Below are 21633 nucleotides of genomic sequence, written 5' to 3'. Positions count from 1 at the left end.
AGTGGCTTAGGCAGTCACGTGATGTTCACAAGACTCAATAAAACCCGTCAGTTGGGTCCTGGTCATCCATGATGAGGTATGCAGTTGTGAGCCTAATGGATGAACTGGTAATGTGTCGTGCGATTGTTAAAGCTTTGTTAATAAACCGACTAGTTCTTAATAGCAATGTTTTGCTATGAATTCTTAATCAAAGAACCCATGAAGCAAATACATTACAATAATGAATCAGCATCAGCTCGTTTTCATTTAAATTAGCCTGCTTCTGCAAACTATGCCATTAATACTATCATAAACCACATCAAGTATATACTCGTATATGTATAGATACTGTCTCAAATTCGAAACTTGGCTAAGTATTCAGTCAAGATTTGTTTGTATAAAAATATTACAAAAATATCACATTCCAAAAAGTGTTTGCGATTTATTTGATTAATACAGCTCTGCTTTTCAATTGCAATGAACATCCAGAAATAACACAAACTAATGCTGCAGTTACATTGTCACTTTCACATCAATACACAATGGTTTCAGATACATCTCAATGCAGACGTGACAGTGTAACTCAAATATGTGCCAGGTGGTAGTATAGGTAAGGATGGTGATCTGACCCTCGAGCCCACTAAAATGGAAGTTATGAAACTGCCTTTACATAGCTTCACATTGAGTGCTTCAGCAATTCCATTTAAGTGTGAACCCACAATTGAAACTATCCAGACAGTCCACTGTAGCTCCCTGGAACTTCTTAAACATATTTTTCAATCATTTTAAGGGTAGGAGAAAGTGTACTGCTGCCCTCTCCTAACGTTAAAAGGTAGCCACAAGGGGAGCAGTGTTCTAGCACATGTGCAGATTTCCTTTATTGGTAAGCAGTGTGCAAGGTGCAGTCAGCAGTATAACTTGGGGCTGCTGACCGAGCACCGCACTTTCAGATTTCAGCCTCGAACAGTATAACGGCACCCTTAAAAAAACATCCTGGATGAGGGTTACCAAAAGGAGGCGGTAAGTAATCAGGTTTTTAAAAAAAATTGTTTTAGGAGAACATCTACATTAAGTCCCATAGTCAACAGTTCATCACCAGAGTGTCAACTGCTCTGCACAGAAGCAGCAGAGTAAAGAGAATGATTATTGTAAAACAGGGTCTTAATGCATTTCATGGGTGATTGTTTTTCTCCTTTTAGTTAACCTATGTCTTTTAAAATGTAGTTTTCGGATCTTATACACAGCAGAAAGAAGCATTGCTTTATCGCTGTCATTGTTTACTTTAGGGGCTAATTTATAACAGCTGTTTCTGTAGATTTGCTATATATCTTTTTTTTTCTAAATGAATTAAATTGGCAGATAGGCCACACATAGAAGAATCACAACTCTAACCAATTTTTACAAAATGGGCCTGTACAATGATATCGAATACAATCATATTATTTAACTCATTGTCCATGACTTTTTTATTTGATTTGCATTGCATTTTTTTTTTAAATTCGCAGATACCACATAGAGCTGCTTGCAAATAGTTCTGAACTTGGAGCACCCCTGTGATTTTAGGTGCTAACCTGGCCTGTGCCTTTAAGGCCACGGCTATAAGTTGGCAAATTCAGATAATTGCAGCTACTTTGAAACTACTGAGGTCAATCAGAGAACAGATGTCATTTCTGGTAAATTTCCAGCGCCAGGTCAGTAACTTTTTCTTTTTTGTTGTTTTAAACCATAATAAAGTGTGAGATTCAGTGTGTAACATCTCATGCATGACGTAGATGCAAGACCTTGGATTTGCTGTGGTGTTGCTCAAGGTAAGTTGAATGATATCTTATTTTATAAAGACATGAATGTTATGCCATGTAATGCAGAATGTATTATTCTGCTGAGGTTGATCTGTGTCCTCTTAAAGTCTAATTGTTCAGTATTCAGAGGCTCAGAGCAATCGAGTTTAATTGTTATTTTGCTAATGGGAATGTGCTTGTCAGATGCAGGCTGCAGAATATTCAGAAGCGTTCTGCATTTAAAGATTGGGTTGGTCTGTAATCAAACATGATGTCTGGAATATGACTTCAGGAGGGTTACATAGAATGACCTAGAAATCACAACATGGAATCAGGCTATTCAGCCCAACAAGTCCATATTGGTGTTCTTCCTCCACATGAGCAGTAGTTCTAATCTCATATGCCCGCTCAGTTCCCCATACCTATATTGCCCTTTCCTTCAATCACCTACCTAGTCTTAAGTGTTGCCTGTGCTTCGGTCAAAACTCTAGTAGTACATTCAGCAACCTCACAACTCTATATGTAAAATTAGTTTATTTTGCTCTCTAAATCACATATTTAATGTTTTATCTATGTCACCTTGTTCTAGACCCTTCAACCAGTGAAAGCAGTCTGTTTCTATCTACCTAGTCTTATTTTAAACACCTCTATCAAATCCCACCATATCCTCTGTTCTAATGGAAACAGCCCCAATTCTGAGTCTTTCTTTGTATTTGCATTTCCACATACCAGACAGCATCCTAGTGAATCTTCGCTGCACTCTCTCTGTTGCCTCAACATCCCTCATATAGTGTGGAGTCCAAAACTGCATAAAGTACTCCAACTATGGTCTTACATAGATTCAACCTTACATCTCGACTTCTATATTCAATGGGGCCAAAATTGCTCCTCTGAGAAAGGCCCGTTAGCGTCTTAGCCCGTTAGGCCCCCTCCCCCCCAACCCCCCAACAGGAATTGTCCCCAGGGCTTGGCACACGAAAGGGTTTTGCGCTGTGCCGTGATTGGCAGCCCAGCACAAGCACGGCAATTACATCATCGACGTGTGCACCGACCCGTTTTTGCTTTGTGGGGAAATTGCTCCTCGGGACGCGAGGTAGGCATGGGGCAATGGCACCAACAGCTTCGCGGGGTGAGAAGCTATGGTGGCTGGGGCGCCCCGGTCGCCCTTAAAGGGGAGGTGGTAGCGCCGCTGCCCCCATCTTTTCTGTGTCGGGCTGACTGGCAACCAGGCCGCCAACATGCAGCCGGCATCCCCTCTTGGGTGCCGGCCTACTGGCCCAGTGGCCGAGTGGGTGCCACTAAAGTGGGTGTGGAGTTCGCAATCGCCCTCCCCTTTAAAAGAAGGGGAGGGACATTATGTCGCATCAGTGTGACGTGATACATCAGCACGGCACTGAGTGGCGCACCCCGCTGCTGCCCCACACATTTTCTTTGCTCGACGACCCCGATTCCGCACGATTTAGTGTCCTATCTCAAAACCGGGCGTGGGGTAATTTCGTCCCCTATATCTCATGTCATGCGTGGATGGTTCAAAACCCTCTTCTACAGATTGAAAAATGAACAGGAGTCTTTATAGTTTTTCTTCAAATCTATTAAATTACTTCACAAGTGTCATCTGCAGCAACAGTGCTACCAACGTTTACTTACTTCCAGCGCAGCTGTATGTGTCCACTTTTTTGAAGCCGGTTGGACAAGCACAGGTGTAGTTGGTGTCACTGGGAAGGCAGAGATGGCTGCATCCTCCGTTATTGGCCCCACAGCGATTTCTCCCTGCTCAAATAACAGAAAGCACAACACACAACATAAATATCGCCAACATACAACAGGTGTTTCCAAACTGAGTCAACATCTACAATGGGAAGAGGTCACAGCAGCTATGGCCACTTGTTGCTGTCAATCAGCAGTTTATCAAAGACAATATCGTCTATTCCGATAACTCAAGGTTGGTTTTGATTTTGCACGAAAAGTTTTGAATTATTCAGTAATTCAACAATACAGGTAAAAGAGCAAAGTGGGAAATTTAGTGCTGAAAAAGTTAAATTATCTGATAATTAAAATTAAGCAACCTTCAATTAAGAGGAGCTTGGAGGCAGTAATTTCTTGAATTTCCTGAAAAATTGCACCATAGTACGACATACACCATTATTCTAATGCAGAACTTGCAGGAAATGATGGCGCAAGTGATTTATACTGGTTTTTACACCACACCAAAATTTCCTGCATCATCTGTGCCACTCTGCCAGGACCCTCACTCAAACAGTTAATAGTTAATTATCATAGCTCTGCACTCACCCACCCTCCATTCAAAACAGTGACGATGGTTGTATTAGTTTTCTTGATGCTTGCAGGTACGCTGATAAAGGTGCGCGCACACACACACACAACACACACACCTCGGTCATTGAGACCGAAACTGACTTGCTTGGAACCTGCTGATCTGATTGGGAAATGGAAGTGGCTGCAGAACCATCATTTTGTGCTGCAATTTCATGGGCTGCTATGGTTGATGCTCTCGCACCATGCCTGCTGACAACTAATGACTCATGGCGAACACTGCTCCTGTCTCTGAGCCAAAGACATAGCAAAGATCAGCAAAATGCCAGAAGCTCAAGCAGTGAGATTGTGTTGTTCCGGGTAATAAATAAACATCCATAAAACACCCGAGAGTTAGTTTCACCAACTGGTGTACGTTTATCAGTCCTTTTAGAGTTCAAACTAAAACTTGGTTCAGAGAACCCACAGCATGGCTGCTCTGTATAAGTTTGCTATTTAAAAATAGATTTCAATAGACCTTAAAGCTCAAATGAAACTCTCAATTACTCAATGAAAATAAAACCAAACAGATGAAATGCAGCACAAGAAAGCCTCAAACATTTTTATTTTGTTCCCGATAATTGAGTTCCCTAAAGTGAAGCAGTTTAATGAAAATTACAATCCAAGGTATCGTTTTTTTTAATTATTCAACTTCTAATGTAAACCTGTAAATTCTGGTTCTTCTTTAATATAATTCTGTGCAAGTGATTTAAAAAAAAATCAAGTCCATTTGGAGTAAAATGAAGATGGACGTTATTGGTTATCTTCTGGCCTAATTTCTGGGCTAGAATGTCTGAAATCAGTATTTGAAAATTGGTGAAAAGTAAATTTGAAAACAAATCAGCATCATGCAACTTAAAACAAAATCCCTTTATTGGCCATTGGGCATGTCACTTTGGATTCAAATTCTCCTCACTATGGCAGATTCAAATCAGTTTTCCAGTAAGTTTTGTGTAAATTCGGCACTGGAGGTTTGGGGCGCACAACTGTCTAACTTATAGCATTCGTCGCCAATATCGCTAGCGTGGGAAATTTGTTCAGAGCATAAGGTTCACACTGAAAAAATCTAGCCAATAGGTGGCACTAACCACCCCTTGCAACTACTACAGTGCAATTGCATTTTTTCCCCCCAACTATATCTAAAATAGAACTAGATATTCTCAGTTTAAACCAATCCAATTGAAAATTGCAGGAGCATTACCACTACAAGCCTACTGCAAAAACTGTAAAAAGCCAAATCAGTCTGTAAAGTATGACAATGTTGTTTAAAAAAGTCCAGTCCATAGCCATTATTTACTTGCAACGATGAGCCCTGAGCACAGTGACTGTGAAACCATGCAACTCTACATGGGCTGGTCTAGGTGCTGTGGCTGTTTCAGATAGTGCTGCCCAGTTTTCAGTATTGTCTCTAGCAGATAGTCAAAACATACATACTGGGTTGTGGTGCCACAGCCAGGATCAAACAATACTTTGAGGATACGGGTCCCTGGGCCAACATGCATAAAAACTGATGGTCTTATTTTCTGTCACTGGATAAGATACTGTAAACAAAAGAAAAAAGCAGCACAAATGGTGAGCTTTCCCTTAGCAGGTCCTGGACCTGGGACCAATGGCATATTTGACCATCATGATACATGGGCAGATGCACAGAATATCATCAGGAGCAATGCGAAGTAAAAAGTTAATACCTTCAACCCATGCATCCTTGATCTAGTCTATAGGACTCTCACTCCATTCAGGTAAAACGTTGCATTCACTGGACACCAAGGGACATAGCTGCCCCCAATAGCATAGCAAAGAGACTAAGGGTTGGAATTTCACCAGCCTTCCACCGTGTTTTTCAGCGGAATTTCTTCATTTTGGGTGGAAAAGCACCTGGTGGGAAATTCATGGAAGTGTTCCGCCGGCGGTTTTGAAATAGTGCTGGGAAGCGGACTGCCGGCGTGCAACACTCGAAAAACCGCTTCCGCCCGAGTTTGGTCACAGCGGTGACACGTAGATGGAAGGAAAAAAAACTGCCAGGGAACAAACCAGTTTGAGCAGCCCTTGGAACGACGTTAGGTATGAAACGCTGCAAAAAGGCGAAGTTGATATTTCTTTTAAATTTTTTTTGAAGCGATTCAATAGAAAAGGGTCTTGTGAATATTTTGCAACTTTTTATTTTTTGTTTTTTATTAAAATATTGTGTGTGTTTTTCCCCCTCTCCCGAGGCCCAACTCGCAGCCTCGGACTAAAGTTGACGAGAATCTCATTTTCTGCTGCGAACCCTCGTACAACGGCGATTTTTCCCGCGGGGCAGATTTTTTCCCATTTTCTTCATGAATTTTCCATCATTCTTAATAGCGGAGACATAAGAGTTTTTGGGTGGCTAACCAGTGCTAGCAGTTGTTGATCAAATTCCAGCCCTGTATCAAAGCCTGTTTTATTAAAAATCCATCTTGGCGGTCTGACAAGAAAATCTTTGTGTCTCAGCAAGCAATTGAAGGATAGTTTAATAATCTTAATGGGCACGATAATAATAGTCTCACGTTTTGGGAAGGTCATAGCTGCACAGAAATAGCAAGCGAGAACCGGATCATGCTTCTGCACCATTTACCACCCTTAAAGCTAAGTCAATCTCACCTCCTTATGTACTTCTCATAATTGCAAGTTTATTTGTGTAATTCAGTGCCTGAAGTAATAAATTATTAGTCCAGAATTATTTTCACTGGTAATAAAGTTCCACAGGCAAAATTAATCATTGCGGCATTACTGTGCAGATTATGTTTTTTTAAACAATGCCAAAATGATTCACAACCAAATGAATGAAAATGAATTGTGTTTGATTTGTACAATGGTGGCAATTCGCCCTCTTTAACCATTTATTGCTGGATATAAGTGTGGTCATATTGAATTTTTTAAGGGGTTTAAAATCTAAGTTCCATGCACTTGCCTCAAAAATGTTGCTTTAGTTGGACACCAGAATATTACAAAGTACCCAGTTGATCAGCATTGGCCCTTTAATAGGATTTTTACAAGATAATCTTTTAACCCCTGAAAATTGAATATGGCAAAAAAAATGCATTTGTTCTCAGGACTGACCGGCTGTTAAGGCTACATTTATTGTCAATGCTCAGTTGCCCTGAGAAAGTAGACTTCTCCTTGAACTGCTGCAGTGGTTATGGTGATGGTGCTCTCACAATGGTAATAATGCGTGTGTTACAATTACCCATCATATCTCCTAATGGTACATCCTAAACCAGCGACTACCTATTCAATCACATAGTGTCCAATCCCACTATTCTATTACATCCCACTATTGTCCTTGTCCACTAATTCTCTATTTTATCACATCTCCTGGTTGTTCCCCATCCAACTAATTTAGGTGGGTAATTTCTCCGCTTGTAGTATAAGCAGCATTAATAGCGCTTAAAGCTTAAAAAAGATATTGTTTGCAGGCAGTAGTAATTTGTGGTCTTCACTCTTCACCGAGCCATCAATTACTGCATGCTGCCTCTATTGTTAGTGTGAAAAGCAGAGCCACTGGGCAGCCTGCTCACTTCCTGGCTGCTTGACATCATTTGATTGGCACAAATGAGCTAAGGTGGCAGCCAATGCATTTAGAGTTGCTCTGAGGAGAGGTCTTGCTGCTATGGCGGGCTGAAGACAGAGGAAAGCACAATTTACAGATGATACAAGCTCCAAACAGGTGGATTCAGTTATTCAGTGCCCCCCAGACTTCACCATCCACAAAAGCTTGCCACAAGCATGAGTGGCAGCAAGCTGCCCGCTGGAGTAACACTGTCCCAAACTTCCTCTGTTGCCTCAAGGACTGTCAGAAGAAAATCTGGAGATTTAAGAAGTCACAAAAGCGAGTGATTGAGGTTTTCCACAATACTATGCTGCATATGGCTAATATACCTTTACTTACATAGCCATTACCATCTTTTTTCCTGTGCTGATTCCTTGTGCTATTTCATCTGTGTTAGGAACATGTTTCTCAGAACAATATATGTGTTAATGTGTACTATTAAATTGATTATAAATTGCACAAGTTATACAACGTGTTGTGAAGGATTTTCTCAACTCACTGCATATTTCAGTAGGCACTTCATTTCAACTTGCAAATTTGTCACTAACTATGGAGGGTTGTTTGAAGGTGCTTAACTAGTATCAGAAATATTGTACTGGCACCACAACACACTTTGGAATACACTTCATATATTGATCATAATGGAGATAGAAAGTAGTACATGTGCAATACTTGTGCAGAAGTATTATGAGCAGTATATCTTTTATTTGTCACCAGGCTTATCTGGCTTACAATACCAGCTGGCATTGGTTGAAGATGCAATACCCATAAAGAGGTGCCGTTCTTTGCCAATTAAGGTCACGTACTGACCTTCATTGGCAAAGGACTAATCTTGAAATAGGAGCTGCCGAAATAAGGCTCCCGGAAACCTCCAGACGTACGTGCATGTTCTTCTCTCGTGTCTGTGAAAAATATATCTATTATTAACATGGAAGTGTATGCAGTAAGTGGAACAAATGTCATGCAAATGCCAGTGTGAGCACAGCACTCTTCGTCTCATAACTCCATTTTTCTCATCTTTTAGAAGCTCAGGCACAAAATATGAGAAAGTCGTGAGGAGGAGGGTGGCCCCTCAACAGCATCACGCTGCATCAATCACAATCCTCTGATTGTCAGCACAACCAGGAAATCACTTCTGTAGAGACTTTCAGGTTGTGGTGCATGAAAGTTACATGTCTTCTCCATCCCCCAGCCTTCAGACTGGAAGTAGAATGACCTCTTTGACTGCATGCTTGGAAGCGGGAGCATAAAGAGATGAGCAGAGAGGCACAGCAGTAGGAGGAGTAAATGGCTCTCAGATTAGGAAAGGAATTGAATAGTGCCATCAGATAGCAGTCCGTAGGAGGTTAGCAGTTAACTTAACCCCTTAACACGTACAGGCACGTGTACTTCCTTTCCAGCCATAGAATGCTGAATTTGTAGGACATACGCTGCCACGTCTGTCTCAAAACACAGAAGGATGTTGGTAGCTGCAAGATATTCTAAAATGACAACTGTGCAATCACAAAATAAGTAATGCCTTCTAATCTGAGGAAGAACCACTTAGCCATCAGTTTCTGAAAAAGATTATGGGTTCGAAAGTGCCCCCTTTTGCACCGCCTGGTAGCGCCTCCAGGGAGGGCGCAAAACAATTTTTACCCAGCGGGGTGAGGGGGCACCACCTGCTCCCGGGAAATTGCCCGAGAGTTAGCGGAGGCACTGTCACTGAGAGGTAGTGCCCCGGGCCGCCGCGTAACCGGCAATGACGTTATCGCCGTGCGCAGCGACCCCTTAGCGCCACACGCCGACCCTTTAAATGAAATAGCAGCGCATTTGCAAAGCAGTGACAGGATCGGTCCAAGTCAGCATGGATTTATGAAAGGGAAATCATGCTCGACAAATCTTCTGCAATTTTTTCAGGATGTAACTAGCAAAGTGGACAAGGGAGAACCAGTGGATGTGGTGTATTTGGACTTTCAAAAGGCCTTTGACAAGGTCCCACATAAGAGATTGGAGTACAAAATCAAAGCACATGGTATTGGGGGTAATGTACTGACGTGGATAGAGAATTGGTTGGCAGACAGGAAGCAGAGAGTCGGGATAAATGGGTCCTTTTTGGAATGGGAGGCAGTGACTAGTGGAGTGCCGCAGGGCTCAGTGCTGGGACCCCAGCTATTTACAATATACATTAATGATTTAGATGAAGGAATTGAGTGTAATATGTCCAAGTTTGCAGATGACACTAAACTGGGTGGCGGTGTGATCTGTGAGGAGGACGCTAAGAGGCTGCAGGGTGATTTGGACAGGTTAGGTGAGTGGACAAATGCATGGCAGATGCAGTATAATGTGGATAAATGTGAGGTTATCCACTTTGGTGGCAAAAACACAAAGGCAGAATATTATCTGAATGGCGGCAGATTAGGAAAAGGGGAGGTGCAACGAGACCTGGGTGTCATGGTTCATCAGTCATTGAAAGTTGGCATGCAGGTACAGCAGGCAGTGAAGAAGGCAAATGGTATGTTGGCCTTCATAGCTAGGGGATTTGAGTATAGGAGCAGGGAGGTCTTACTGCAGTTGTACAGGGCCTTGGTGAGGCCTCACCTGGAATATTGAGTTTAGGTCTCCTTATCTGAGGAAGGACGTTCTTGCTATTGAGGGAGTGCAGCGAAGGTTCACCAAACTGATTCTAGGAATGGCTGGACTGACATATGAGGAGAGACTGGATCAACTGGGCCTTTATACACTGGAGTTTAGAAGGATGAGAGGGGATCTCATAGAAACGTATAAGATTCTGACGGGACTGGACAGGTTAGATCCGGGAAGAATATTCCCGATGTTGGAGAAGTCCAGAACCAGGGAACACAGTCTTAGGATAAGGGGTAGGCCATGTAGGACTGAGATGAGGAGAAACATCTTCACTCAGAGAGTTGTTAACCTGTGGAATTCTCTGCCGCAGAGAGTTGTTGATGCCAGTTCATTGGATATTTTCAAGAGGGAGTTAGATGTGGCCCTTACGGCTAAAGGGATCAAGGAGTATGGCGAGAAAGCAGGAAAGGGGTACTGAGGGAATGATCAGCCATGATCTTATTGAATGGTGGTGCAGGCTCGAAGGGCCGAATGGCCTACTCCTGCATCTATTTTCTATGTTTCTATGTTTCTATGATATATTTACCCTGTTTACATTGCTTGGCTACTGACTTGTTGCACTCTTCTCTAAACATTTAATTTGAGGTCAAATAAGCACAACAATAACTGCTGCTATTTGGAATTGAGAAATCATGGAAATTGTTTAAATTAGGACGGAGCAGATATTAACAAGCTGCAAGCCTTTTAAAACAATTCCTAGCAGTGGAAAATTCTGTTATTGCTGACTCTTTTACCCTGATCTCCACCCCATAAAATTACAACATAATCACAAAATCATTTCTATACAGCACGACATTCCCAAGTTAACGGTATGAAAACTGCAAACACTATTTTAAATAGTGAAAATTTATCTTACATAAATGCCTTTGATAAGCTCATATGTTTTTATGTTCTCAGGCACTATCTGTGTCGTGATGTTACTGATATATCTATCTGCAGGATATATAGGGGCAGAATTTGCAGTTGGTACGAAGGCGCACTCTCAGAGTATGTCGTCATGCCAACTTTGAAATGGACAGCCAGTTTGGGAATTTCGCACGCGCTTGTGCATGTGCTAAATTCCGAACTTGCGATATGTCAAGTTCCAACGACAGCTCATCCGCTCTGACACTGAATTCCTAATTCCTGGCGCAGAGTTGGGCTAATTCCCCACCACCTGCCCAGCAACGAAGTATGAAAATGTTATGGCTGGTGCAAACAGGTGCAGGAGCCAGTCTGCACAGTCTGAGGTGATACCTTTTGGAAATCCAAGTATATATTTAATTTAAATGCTTAAACTACAAGCCAGTCTTTCAAATAGGCCGTCAGGTGGGTGGTTTTCTAAATGAGGCTGCTTTTTTTGAGATTCTGAGGCTGGAAATGGAAACATGTTCTATCACCTTATCTTGGCTTACAACAGCCTTGGTTAGTTATTACTTTCAGTGGTGAATGGGGGTATGTATGCACCTCACCTCAGAAAACACAGCCCCCATCAGAGTAGGAAACTCTTCCAAAAATATAATCATAAATGGTGTTTTAAATTGAATAAATCCAGAGCTGTCCGACAGTTGGATGCTGTCAGGCCAATGTAGAGCAATTTTGCATCAGTATTCAATTGAGATGAACAGCATAGCAAGTGTGGAATATGATTTTTGTGCTATTTCTAACCAGACTAGAATAATGATCTCACAACTTAACATTTCCAATATTGTGGGATCCGTGAGCCACTATGGTGCACTCAACTCCACAACGCCTGACAGCAACTTCTCGGGAGAGGATTCCCAGCAGGTAAAGTACACATTCGGTTCATTGGCCGGTGACATAATCCTTAGGTTATGCCGCCAGCAGCAAAATCCTGGCCATTACAACGTTTTTGTTTGGGTGAGATTAGAACATAAGAAATAGGAACAGGAATAGGCCCTAGAGCCCCTCGAGCCTGCTCCCCCATTTAATACGATCATGGCTGATCTGATCATGGACTCAGCTCCACTTCCCCGCCTGCTCTCCATCACCCCTTATCCCCTTATCGTTTAAGAAACTGTCTATTTCTGTCTTAAATTTATTCAATGTCCCAGCTTCCACAGCTCTCTGAGGCAGCGAATTCCACAGATTTACAACCCTCTAAGAAAATAAATTTCTCCTCATTTCTGTTTTAAATGGGCGGCCCTTTATTCTAAGATCATGCCCTCTAGTTCTAGTCTTCCACAGAGGATCAGTGGAAACATCCTCTCTGCATCCACTTTGTCAAGCCCCCTCATAATCTTATACATTTCGATAAGATCACCTCTCATTCTTCTGAATTCCAATGAGTAGAGGCGCAACCTACTCAACCTTTCTTCATAAATCAACCCCCTCATCCCCGGAATCAACCTAGTGAACCTTCTCTGAACTGCCTCCAAAGCAAGTATATCCTTTCGTAAATATGGAAACCAAAACTGCACGCAGTATTCCAGGTGTGGCCTCACCAATACCTTATATAGCTGTAGCAAGACTTACCTGCTTTTATACTCCATCCCCTTTGCAATAAAGGCCAAGACACCATTGACCTTCCTGATCACTGGTTGTACCTGCATACTATCCTTTTGTGTTTCATGCACAAGTACCCCCAGGTCCCGCTGTACTGCGGCACTTTGCAATCTTTCTCCATTTAAATAATAACTTGCTCTTTCATTTTTTCTGACAAAGTGCATGACCTCACACTTTCCGACATTATACTCCATCTGCCAAATTTTTGCACACTCACTTAGCCTGTCTATGTCCTTTTGCAGATTTTTTGTGTCCTCCTCACACATTGCTTTTCCTCCCATCTTTGTTTCGTCAGCAAACTTGGCTACGTTACACTCAGTCCCTTCTTCCAAGTCGTTAATATAGAATGTCCCTGCGGGACCCCACTAGTTACTGATTTCTAACCAGAGAATTAACCATTATCCCGACTCTCTGTTCTCTGTTAGTTAGCCAATCCTCTATCCATGCTAACAGATTACCCCCATTGCTCAATTAAATCTAGTTGTTGAGATATTTTGATGAGCACCACTGGGAAACATAATGCACAAGTCTAGCACAATTTAATTTCTGCCCATGGAGAAACAGAATTGAATCACCAGGAAAAACACATAAAACAGACCATGGGGGAGAAATTCGGGAGTTCCCCATTTGGGGCGCTAACTTTTGAAAGTTGAAAAAATTAGCACCAGGTGCTAATGTTTTACAATTTTCAAAAAATTCAGTGTTTGCGCTCCAGGAATGAGGTGGAGCGCTAAATCAATTAAAGGGAAGGGCAATCACTGCAGGTTCTGCATTGAGACAAGTGAGCTGGTCCCCCACAGCAGCCGCGATCCGGCCCGATCAGCCCCATGCTCTGCAGCAGAGTGCCGGGTTGACCAATCGCGACCAAAGAGGAATCCCAAAAATTGAAAAGCACCATTTTTGAAATATTGGACTTACCCCGACTGCCTCCCTTGAACTTTTGCCCCCAAAGCGCCCGGCCTCTTGATCAATGCCTCCTGCAGCTGCCAGTGTTTTCGCCCGGCGATGCTGCAGGAGGCAGAACCGAAGTTCGGGTCCAGGGTGTTACCGGGGCGACATGCACGGCAATGATGTCCTGATCTCCGGGCGAAGGAGATTGGGGCGCAACATCCTACCACCGTCGCAAACCTCCCACCGAAGTTAGCGGGAATCGTTCAACTTGCCGCGCCCGGTCGGTAAGTCATTAGTGCTCTGTTATCGCCCCCCCCCCCGGAGGCGATAACGGGAGGCGCTAAGGAGGCCAATTTCTAGGCCCATTCCTCTTTAACTATTTTGTGAAGTAATGCTGTGGAGCTTAGCTTTAATCTCATTCATAGTAGACCTGGATGTGTTCAAACCCAAAATAAAAGTCACAAGCATTCCCGCTCATTAACACTCAAATAAACAATGGAAGAGTTCACAAACTGCAGCTGAATCATGAACATATTGATTAAAATAACAAGATGTTTTACATAAAACACCTCATGATGGTTAGATGTGGGTAATCACAGCCTGCGGTCCTACATTCGTTTTAATGACCAAAAGTTACGCAGGCCGAGAATCAAGAATACAGGCCCCCTTCGCTTGAACTCCCAATATGGTTTCTCTTCTCGGAAAGCTCTGGGCCAGGAGAGCTCAATCATAAAATTTACCCCCATGTTGCATTCAGACAAACATTATTGGCACCAGATTCTTATATTCTTTAGTCCTCCCCTCCTCCCAGTTAGTGCCTGACAAAGAAGTTCGAGCCTCTGCTTACAGGGGTATGTTGGCTGGCAAAAGGCAAAGCAAATGGCTGATGCTGTAAGTAGGCAGTGGGCAATTTACCCCTAGAGAGAGATCACAAATGTTTGTGTGATAAGACCCATGTGATCCTGGTCTTATGAGTTTACAAACACAAGAAGTACTTCAAAGGAAAAATAGAATTGAAATTTGTCTTCCCGTGGGGCAGGAGTCCTGCACGTTCGGTGTGGTTTGTAGGAAGCTAGGAAAGAATCCTTTACACAGGATGGTGAAAAGTGCCTGATCTGGAAGGGGCTTCAGTTGTCCATTCCTCTTGTGGACAGGACTTGAAATGACCACCAACAGTGCTTGGAGTCTTTGGGCTGGAAGTTCACTGACAAGCAGTTTCAGACCGGGTTTGAAGGCGGCAGTGGCCTCAGGTAAGTGCCGAAGAGAGGTGGTGGGGTGCCAATTGGTGGCAGCCGATTGCTAGGCCGAATCCATCTCAGGGACACATGAACAAAGGAGGCCCAATGCCGGCTTCGCTCAGAGCAGCCCAATTTCCCAGAGATTAAGACATGCATTAGGCCCCACATTAGCATATTCAAGGAGCCTAACGCTTGATTTATGCTGTGTCCTGGACACCTAAAAAATGGCCTGACCTGCTATTGGCATCTTTCAGGCATTCTTGGAGTGCAGGATGTTGGTCCCCAAAATTGGCCCTAGTTGCACCCGGTTTACGTTGGGTTTCTCGGCCCAGTGCTTGTGGCAAATCATTCAAATAAATAATCAGAAATTATTGCAGCCTGTAATTGTGGGTGGAGATGGGGATTGTTAAGAGAGCTTGGGAGAGCTGAAGGTTGATGGAACACAAAGCTTTCAGTAAGACGATGATCTGTATATGCCCCATGTACATTTTCAATTTAATGTTTCTTATAATACTTTGTGTTGCGATGTTTTTTTGCTGAAACACGGGTTTCCTGTTTATTAATTCAAAGAATGACACGTAGATGTGAATGTTTTAAATGCACTAAATGCATGTTGTTTGTCATTCTCAAGGGAATTTGTACAAGACAGTTCATTGATTTTGATCCTTGCTCGAGCAATAATGAAGTTAGACTTAATGAATGTACAGTAATTGCTTTACATCCTGGTCTCAATTATAATAGTCACTGAGTTAAGAGCATGACTGGCAATGAGATCCCAATTTCCTTTAATCTTCTGCATAAGGCATAAGATCAAGGGGATGACTGGAATCAAACCACTAAAAGCCCTAGAACTGAGTCAGGGCCAAGTGCCATGCTTCGGGGCTTTGCCAGTTTGACCTTTCCAATGCTCTTTGGCCCAAACTTAAATATCGTGCTAGTTGAATATAAGTGTCACTGCCCAGGCCTCAAAATGTTGAAAAAGTGGCTTCAACAGATGTGTGTCTTGGCTCGGTGGTAACACTCTTGCCTTGAAGTCAAAAGGTTGTGGGTTCTAGCCCCATTCCAGAGATCTGAGCACATAACCCAGGCTGACACTGACTCAGTGCAGTACTGAGTGAATGCTGTACCATTGGTGATGTCTTTCAGTCGGCTCTTTCAGGCGGAAAAAAGCAGGGAAGTTCTCCCAGTGTCCTGGCCAATATTTATCCCTCAATCATAACAACATAAGAAATAGGAGCAGGAGTCGGCCATTTGGCCCTTCGAACCTGCTTCGCCATTCAATAAGATCATGGCTGATCTACCTCAATTCCACTTTCCCGCGATATCCCATATTCTTCGATTCACTTCATAGCCAAAAAATCTAATGATCTCTGTCTTGAATATACTCAACAACTGAGCATCCACAGCTGTCTGTGGTAGATAATTCCAAAGATTCACAATCCTTTGAGTAAAGAAATTTCTCCTCATCTCGGTCCTAAATGGCCATTCCCTTATTCTGATACTGTGACTCTTAGTTCTAGATTCCCCAGTCAAAGGAAACATCCTCCCAGCATTTAACCTATCAAGGCCCTTCTGAATTTTACATGTTTCAATTAGATCACCTCTCATTTATCTAAACTCTAGGGAATACTATAATATTAACTTTTATTTATAGAATGCCTTTAACGGAGTAAAACGTCCCAAGGCGCTTCACAGCAGTGTAACAAGATAAAACAGATAGATTTGTCACCGAGGCTCAAAAGAAGAAATTAAGGCAGATGACCAAAAGCTTGGTTAAAGAGGTGGGTTTTAAGGAGCCTCTTAAAGGAGGAAAGAGAGATAGAGAGGCAGAGAGATTTAGGGAGGGAGTTCCAAAGCTTAGGGCCCAAACAGCTGAAGGCATGGCCACCGATGGTTGAGCAGTTATAATGTGGGATGTTCAAGAGGGCAGAATTTGAGGAGCGCAGACATCTTGTGGGTTGTGAGGCTAAAAAAGATTACAGAGATAGGGAGGGGTAAGGCCATGGAGTGATTTGTAAACAAGGATGAGAATTTTGAAATCGAGGCATTGTTTAACTGGGAGCCAATGTAGGTCGGAATGCACAGGACTGATGGGTGATCATGACTTGGTGTGAGTTAGGACACAGGCTGCTGAGTTTTGGATGGCCTCAAGTTTACATAGTGTGGAATGTGGGAGGCCAGCCAGGAATGAGTTGGAGTAGTCAAGTCTAGAGGTAACAAAACATGAATGAGGGTTTCACCAGCAGAAGAGTTGAGGCAGGGGCATAGGCGGGCAATGTTATGGAGGTGGAAAAAGGCGGTTTTAGTTATGCCGTGGATATGTGGCTGGAAACTAATATCAGGGTCAAATATGACACCGAGGTTGTGAACAGTCTTGTTCATCTCAGATTAATGCTAGGGAAAGGGATAGAGTCAGAGGTTAAGGAATGCAGTTTGTGGCGGGGACCAAAGATAATGGCTTCGGTCTTCCCGATATTTAATTCGAGATAATTTCTGCTCATCCAGTACTGGATGTCGGACAAGCGATCTAGGCCTAGTTTACTCAATCTCTCTTAATAGGATAATTCCCTCATCCCCAGAATCAGTCCAGTGACCCTTCATTGCACTCCCTCTAAGGCAAGAATATCCTTCCTCAGGTAAGAAGACCAATGCTGTGCACAGTACTCCAAGTGTGGTCTCACCAAGGCCCTATATGATTGCAGTAAGACTTTTTTTTACTCATACACCAATCCCTTTGTAATACCACTAAAAAAGTTTGCTTGCTCATTGGGATCTGCTGTGTGCAAATTACCTCTCGTGGTTCTTTACTGCAACAGTACTTCAGTGGCTGTAAAGCAACTTGGGACATCTTGAGGTGGTGAAAGGTCCTTAACAACAAGAAATCACTCAATCCAACTGACTTAAAAAAGAAACACACTGAATAACAGGAAAATATGTGTTGCTGGCTGATTCAGGATAGTATTCATAGAATCATACAAATTTACACTATGGAAGGAGGCCATTTCAGCTCATCGTGTCCGCTATCCAGCTATCCAGCCTAATCCCACTTTCAAGCTCTTGGTCCGTAGCCTTGTAGGTTACAGCACTTCAAGTGCACATCCAAGTACTTTTTAAATGTGGTGAGAGTTTCTGCCTCTACCACCCTTTCAGGCAGTGAGTTCCAGACCCACACCACCCTCTGGGTGAAAAAAATTCCCCTCAAATCCCCTCGAAACCTCCTCCCAATTACTTTAAATCTATGCCCCCTGGTTGTTGACCCCTCTGCTAAGGGAAATAGGTCCATCCTATCCACTCTATCTAGGCCCCTCATAATTTTATACAACTCAATAAGGTTCCTCAGCTTCCTCTATTCCAAAGAAAACAAACACAGCCTATCCAATCTTTCCTCAGAGCTAAAATTCTCCAGTCCATCCTCATAAATCTCCTCTATGTCCTCTCCAGTGCACTCACATCTTTCCTGCAATGTGGTGACCAGAACTGCACGCAGTACTCTAATGCCTCAGCTAATAAAGGCAAGTATTCTGTATGCCTTCTTAACCACCTTATCTAGCTGGCCTGCTACCTCCAGGGATCTGTGGACATTCACTCCAAGGTCCCTTTGTTCCTCTACACTTCTCAGTGTCCTACCATTTAATGTGTATGCCCCTGCCTTGTTAGTCCTCCCCAGATGCATTACCTCACATTTCTCCTGATTGAATTCCATTTGCCATTGTTCTGCCCACCTGAGCAGTTCATTGATATCTTCCTGCAATCTACAGCTTTCTTCTTCATTATCAATCACACAGCCAATTTTTGTATCATAGAAACATAGAAAATAGGTACAGGAGTAGGTCATTCGGCCTTTCGAGCCTGCACCACCATTCAATAAGATCATGGCTGATCATTCACCTCAGTATCCCTTTCCTGCTTTCTCTCCATAACCCTTGATCCCTTTGGCCGTAAGGGCCATATCTTGAATATATCCAATGAACTGGCATCAACAACTCTCTGCTGTAGGGAATTCCACAGATTAACAACTCTCTGAGTGAAGAAGTTTCTCCTCATCTCAGTCCTAAATGGCCTACCCCTTATCCTTAGACTGTGACCCCTGGTTCTGGACTACTTCCCCAACATCTGGAACATTCTTTCTGCATCTAACCTGTCCAGTCCTGTCAGAAATTTATATGTTCCTATGAGATCCCCTCTCATCCTTCTAAACTCCAGTGAATACAGGCCCAGTCGATCCAGTCTCTCCTCATATGTCAGTCCTGTCATCCCAGGAATCAGTCTCATTTGCAAACTTCTTGATCATATCCCCTACCTTCAAGTCTAAATCATTGATATATATTACAAAAAGCAAGGGACCCAGCACTGAGCCCTACGGTATCCCACTGGATACAGCCTTCCAGTCACAAAACCAGCCATCAACCATTACCCTTTGCTTCCTGCCTCTGAGCCAATTTTGGATCCAACTTGCCACTTTGCCCTGGATCCCATGGGCTTTTACTTTTGAAATTAAATAGAAACAGTCTCTATTAAATAGAAACAGTCCCTGCAATTTGAAGAAAAGTAACTAACATTTCTTAATTAAATCTAATTGAGGAGTTTGAGGTATTTTTTCTAAAAAAAAAAATGGAATTAGCTCCATGAATATCTTTTGAAGAAAAGTATCTATGCTTCTATTTGTCTTTAAATTGTAGGAATAAGGATTAAAGCATATTAGAAATGTCCACGTTCATGCCTCGTCTTCTTACCTGCTGGCTGTCTCTGTGGATGAAGTGTGTGAATATCCATTGGGAAATGGAGCTTATTGCGGATAATCTCCTGGTTTTTCCCAGTAAATTTGTTGGCACTATTTATGCTTTTGGTGTGCCAGTCTGTCCAGTATAGGCTGTCTTCAAACACTGTGATGGCAAAAGGATGGGGAAGGCCTGAAAAAAAAAATCAAAATTGATATGTTAAAATTGCTGTCCAGGCCCTTGCAATGGTGATTCACTCTAATCATTGATATGATGCACGGTATGTTATCCAATGATTATATAACATTTGAGATAGCAATCATGCTCTGAAAATTAAAAATTAAATGTAAAACAGAGGGCTACTGACCTCTAACCTACTCCACATGTAGATTTGTTATTACACAGCCATAAGGTTATATAAACTGTGCTGCAGACCACACTGAATAATGTTTGCATGAGTCAAGGATCCCTATTGTTATACTGTATTGTTTGTCTAGAATCAAAGACCCCCATTGCTCAACTGTTTTGCACCTTAGCCTTTCAGACAGGTCCTGGTATTACAAACATAAAACACACGATTTCTCAAATTAGCTCGTAACACATATACACTGACAATTCTGTGTTTTCTGTTAAAATATGCATCAACAATTTTTTGCCCAATTGTAATTTTGTATCGTCTTGCTCTACACAGTCCAACTCCGCAGCAAATTGACCAAATGCTACTACACTTGATAGCATGAATGAGCCATTCACTGGTCTGTCTTACAAGTATAGTAGTATCAGAGGCCCAAGTTTCCACAAGAAAAAAAACGGGCGCCCCTCCGGGCGCCTAAAAAAATCCTCGGTATTCTCCACCTACTTGCAGGTCCTCTGGCCCTCGGCGCAGCCAGCACGAGCTGTGGGGGGGCGGAGCCAGGTCCCTGCGCTGAAAACAGTGCCGGGACCTCTGCACATGCGCGCTACAGTGGGCACGCAAGTGCAGTAGCTCCAGGCGCCGAACTGTGTGGGAGGGGCCCGAAGCACGCAGCCCCTAGCCCTGGCTGAATGGCCTCACTGGGGCTGCGTGAATAAGGCTCCTCCCACGGCCAGCTCCTGCTCCCCCCCGCGACCAGACCCGACACTCGCTCCCCGCCCGCCCATGCCTCCCGACCAGACCTGACACTCGCTCCCCGCTCCCCCCCTGCCTCCGGACCAGACCCGACACCCGCGCCCCCCCCCCCCAACTGACCCGTGCTCCTGTTCCCGCTCCCCGCCCCCCCGACTGGACCCAACCTGACCCGCGGTCCCGCCCCCCAAACCCCCCCCCCCCACTGGACCCGACCCGACTCCCGCTCCCGGACTGGATCCGACCTGACCTCCCCCTCTCTCTCTCTCCCTCTTCCCCCCCCTCTCCCCCCACCTCTCTCTCTCTCTCTCTCTATCTCTCCCCCCCCCTCTCTCTCCCTCTCCCTCCCCCCCTCTCCTCTCGCTTGCTCCCTCTCCCCTGCCCCCCCCCCGAACCGAACCGAACCTCCCCGGCCCGTTCAGCCTTCGGTCCCGAAAGGCCTGCCTGAAGCACTTTCACACAGGTAGGAAGATGGTTTATTTAATCTTTTCTTTGCTTATAAATGTTTCTTCAGGTTGGATTTATTTGTATAATATTTGTATAAGTATAAATAAGGATTTATTATAGAATTTAATGACTTCCCTTCCCCACCACCACTCCCACACCTCGTTCTGGACGCCTAATTTGTAACCTGCGCCTGATTTTTTAATGTGTAGAACAGGTTTTTTCAGTTCTACAAAAATCTTCACTTGCTCCATTCTACTTTAGTTTGGAGTACGTTTTCACTGTGGAAACTTTCAAATCAGGCATCAGTGAAGAAAAAATTCTGTTCCAAAGTAGAACTGTTCTACCTGACTAGAACTGCAGAAAGAAAAATGTGGAGAATTGCGATTTCTAAGATAGTCCGTTCTCCACCAGTTGCTCCTAAAAATCAGGCGCAAATCATGTGGAAACTTGGGCCCAGAGTGTT

At 43.4% G+C, this 21633-nt stretch overlaps 1 protein-coding gene across 2 annotated transcripts in view; it reads right to left on the bottom strand.

Moving 5' to 3' along the window:
- lrp4 (low density lipoprotein receptor-related protein 4) overlaps nt 1–21633 on the bottom strand; it is a 451660-nt gene that overhangs the window by 69352 nt on the left and 360675 nt on the right. For both annotated transcript variants that reach the window (XM_070899678.1, XM_070899679.1), the window contains exons 15-16: nt 19634–19810; nt 3405–3530 (exon numbers count right to left, since the gene is read on the bottom strand). In XM_070899678.1, the coding sequence (XP_070755779.1) occupies nt 3405–3530; nt 19634–19810 (303 nt within the window). The remainder of the gene's footprint in view (nt 1–3404; nt 3531–19633; nt 19811–21633) is intronic.

The sequence above is a fragment of the Pristiophorus japonicus genome, chromosome 14 (assembly GCF_044704955.1).
Source record: "Pristiophorus japonicus isolate sPriJap1 chromosome 14, sPriJap1.hap1, whole genome shotgun sequence".
In the NCBI taxonomy this organism is placed as follows: domain Eukaryota; kingdom Metazoa; phylum Chordata; class Chondrichthyes; family Pristiophoridae; genus Pristiophorus; species Pristiophorus japonicus.
This window is presented reverse-complemented; position numbering and strand designations above follow the sequence as displayed.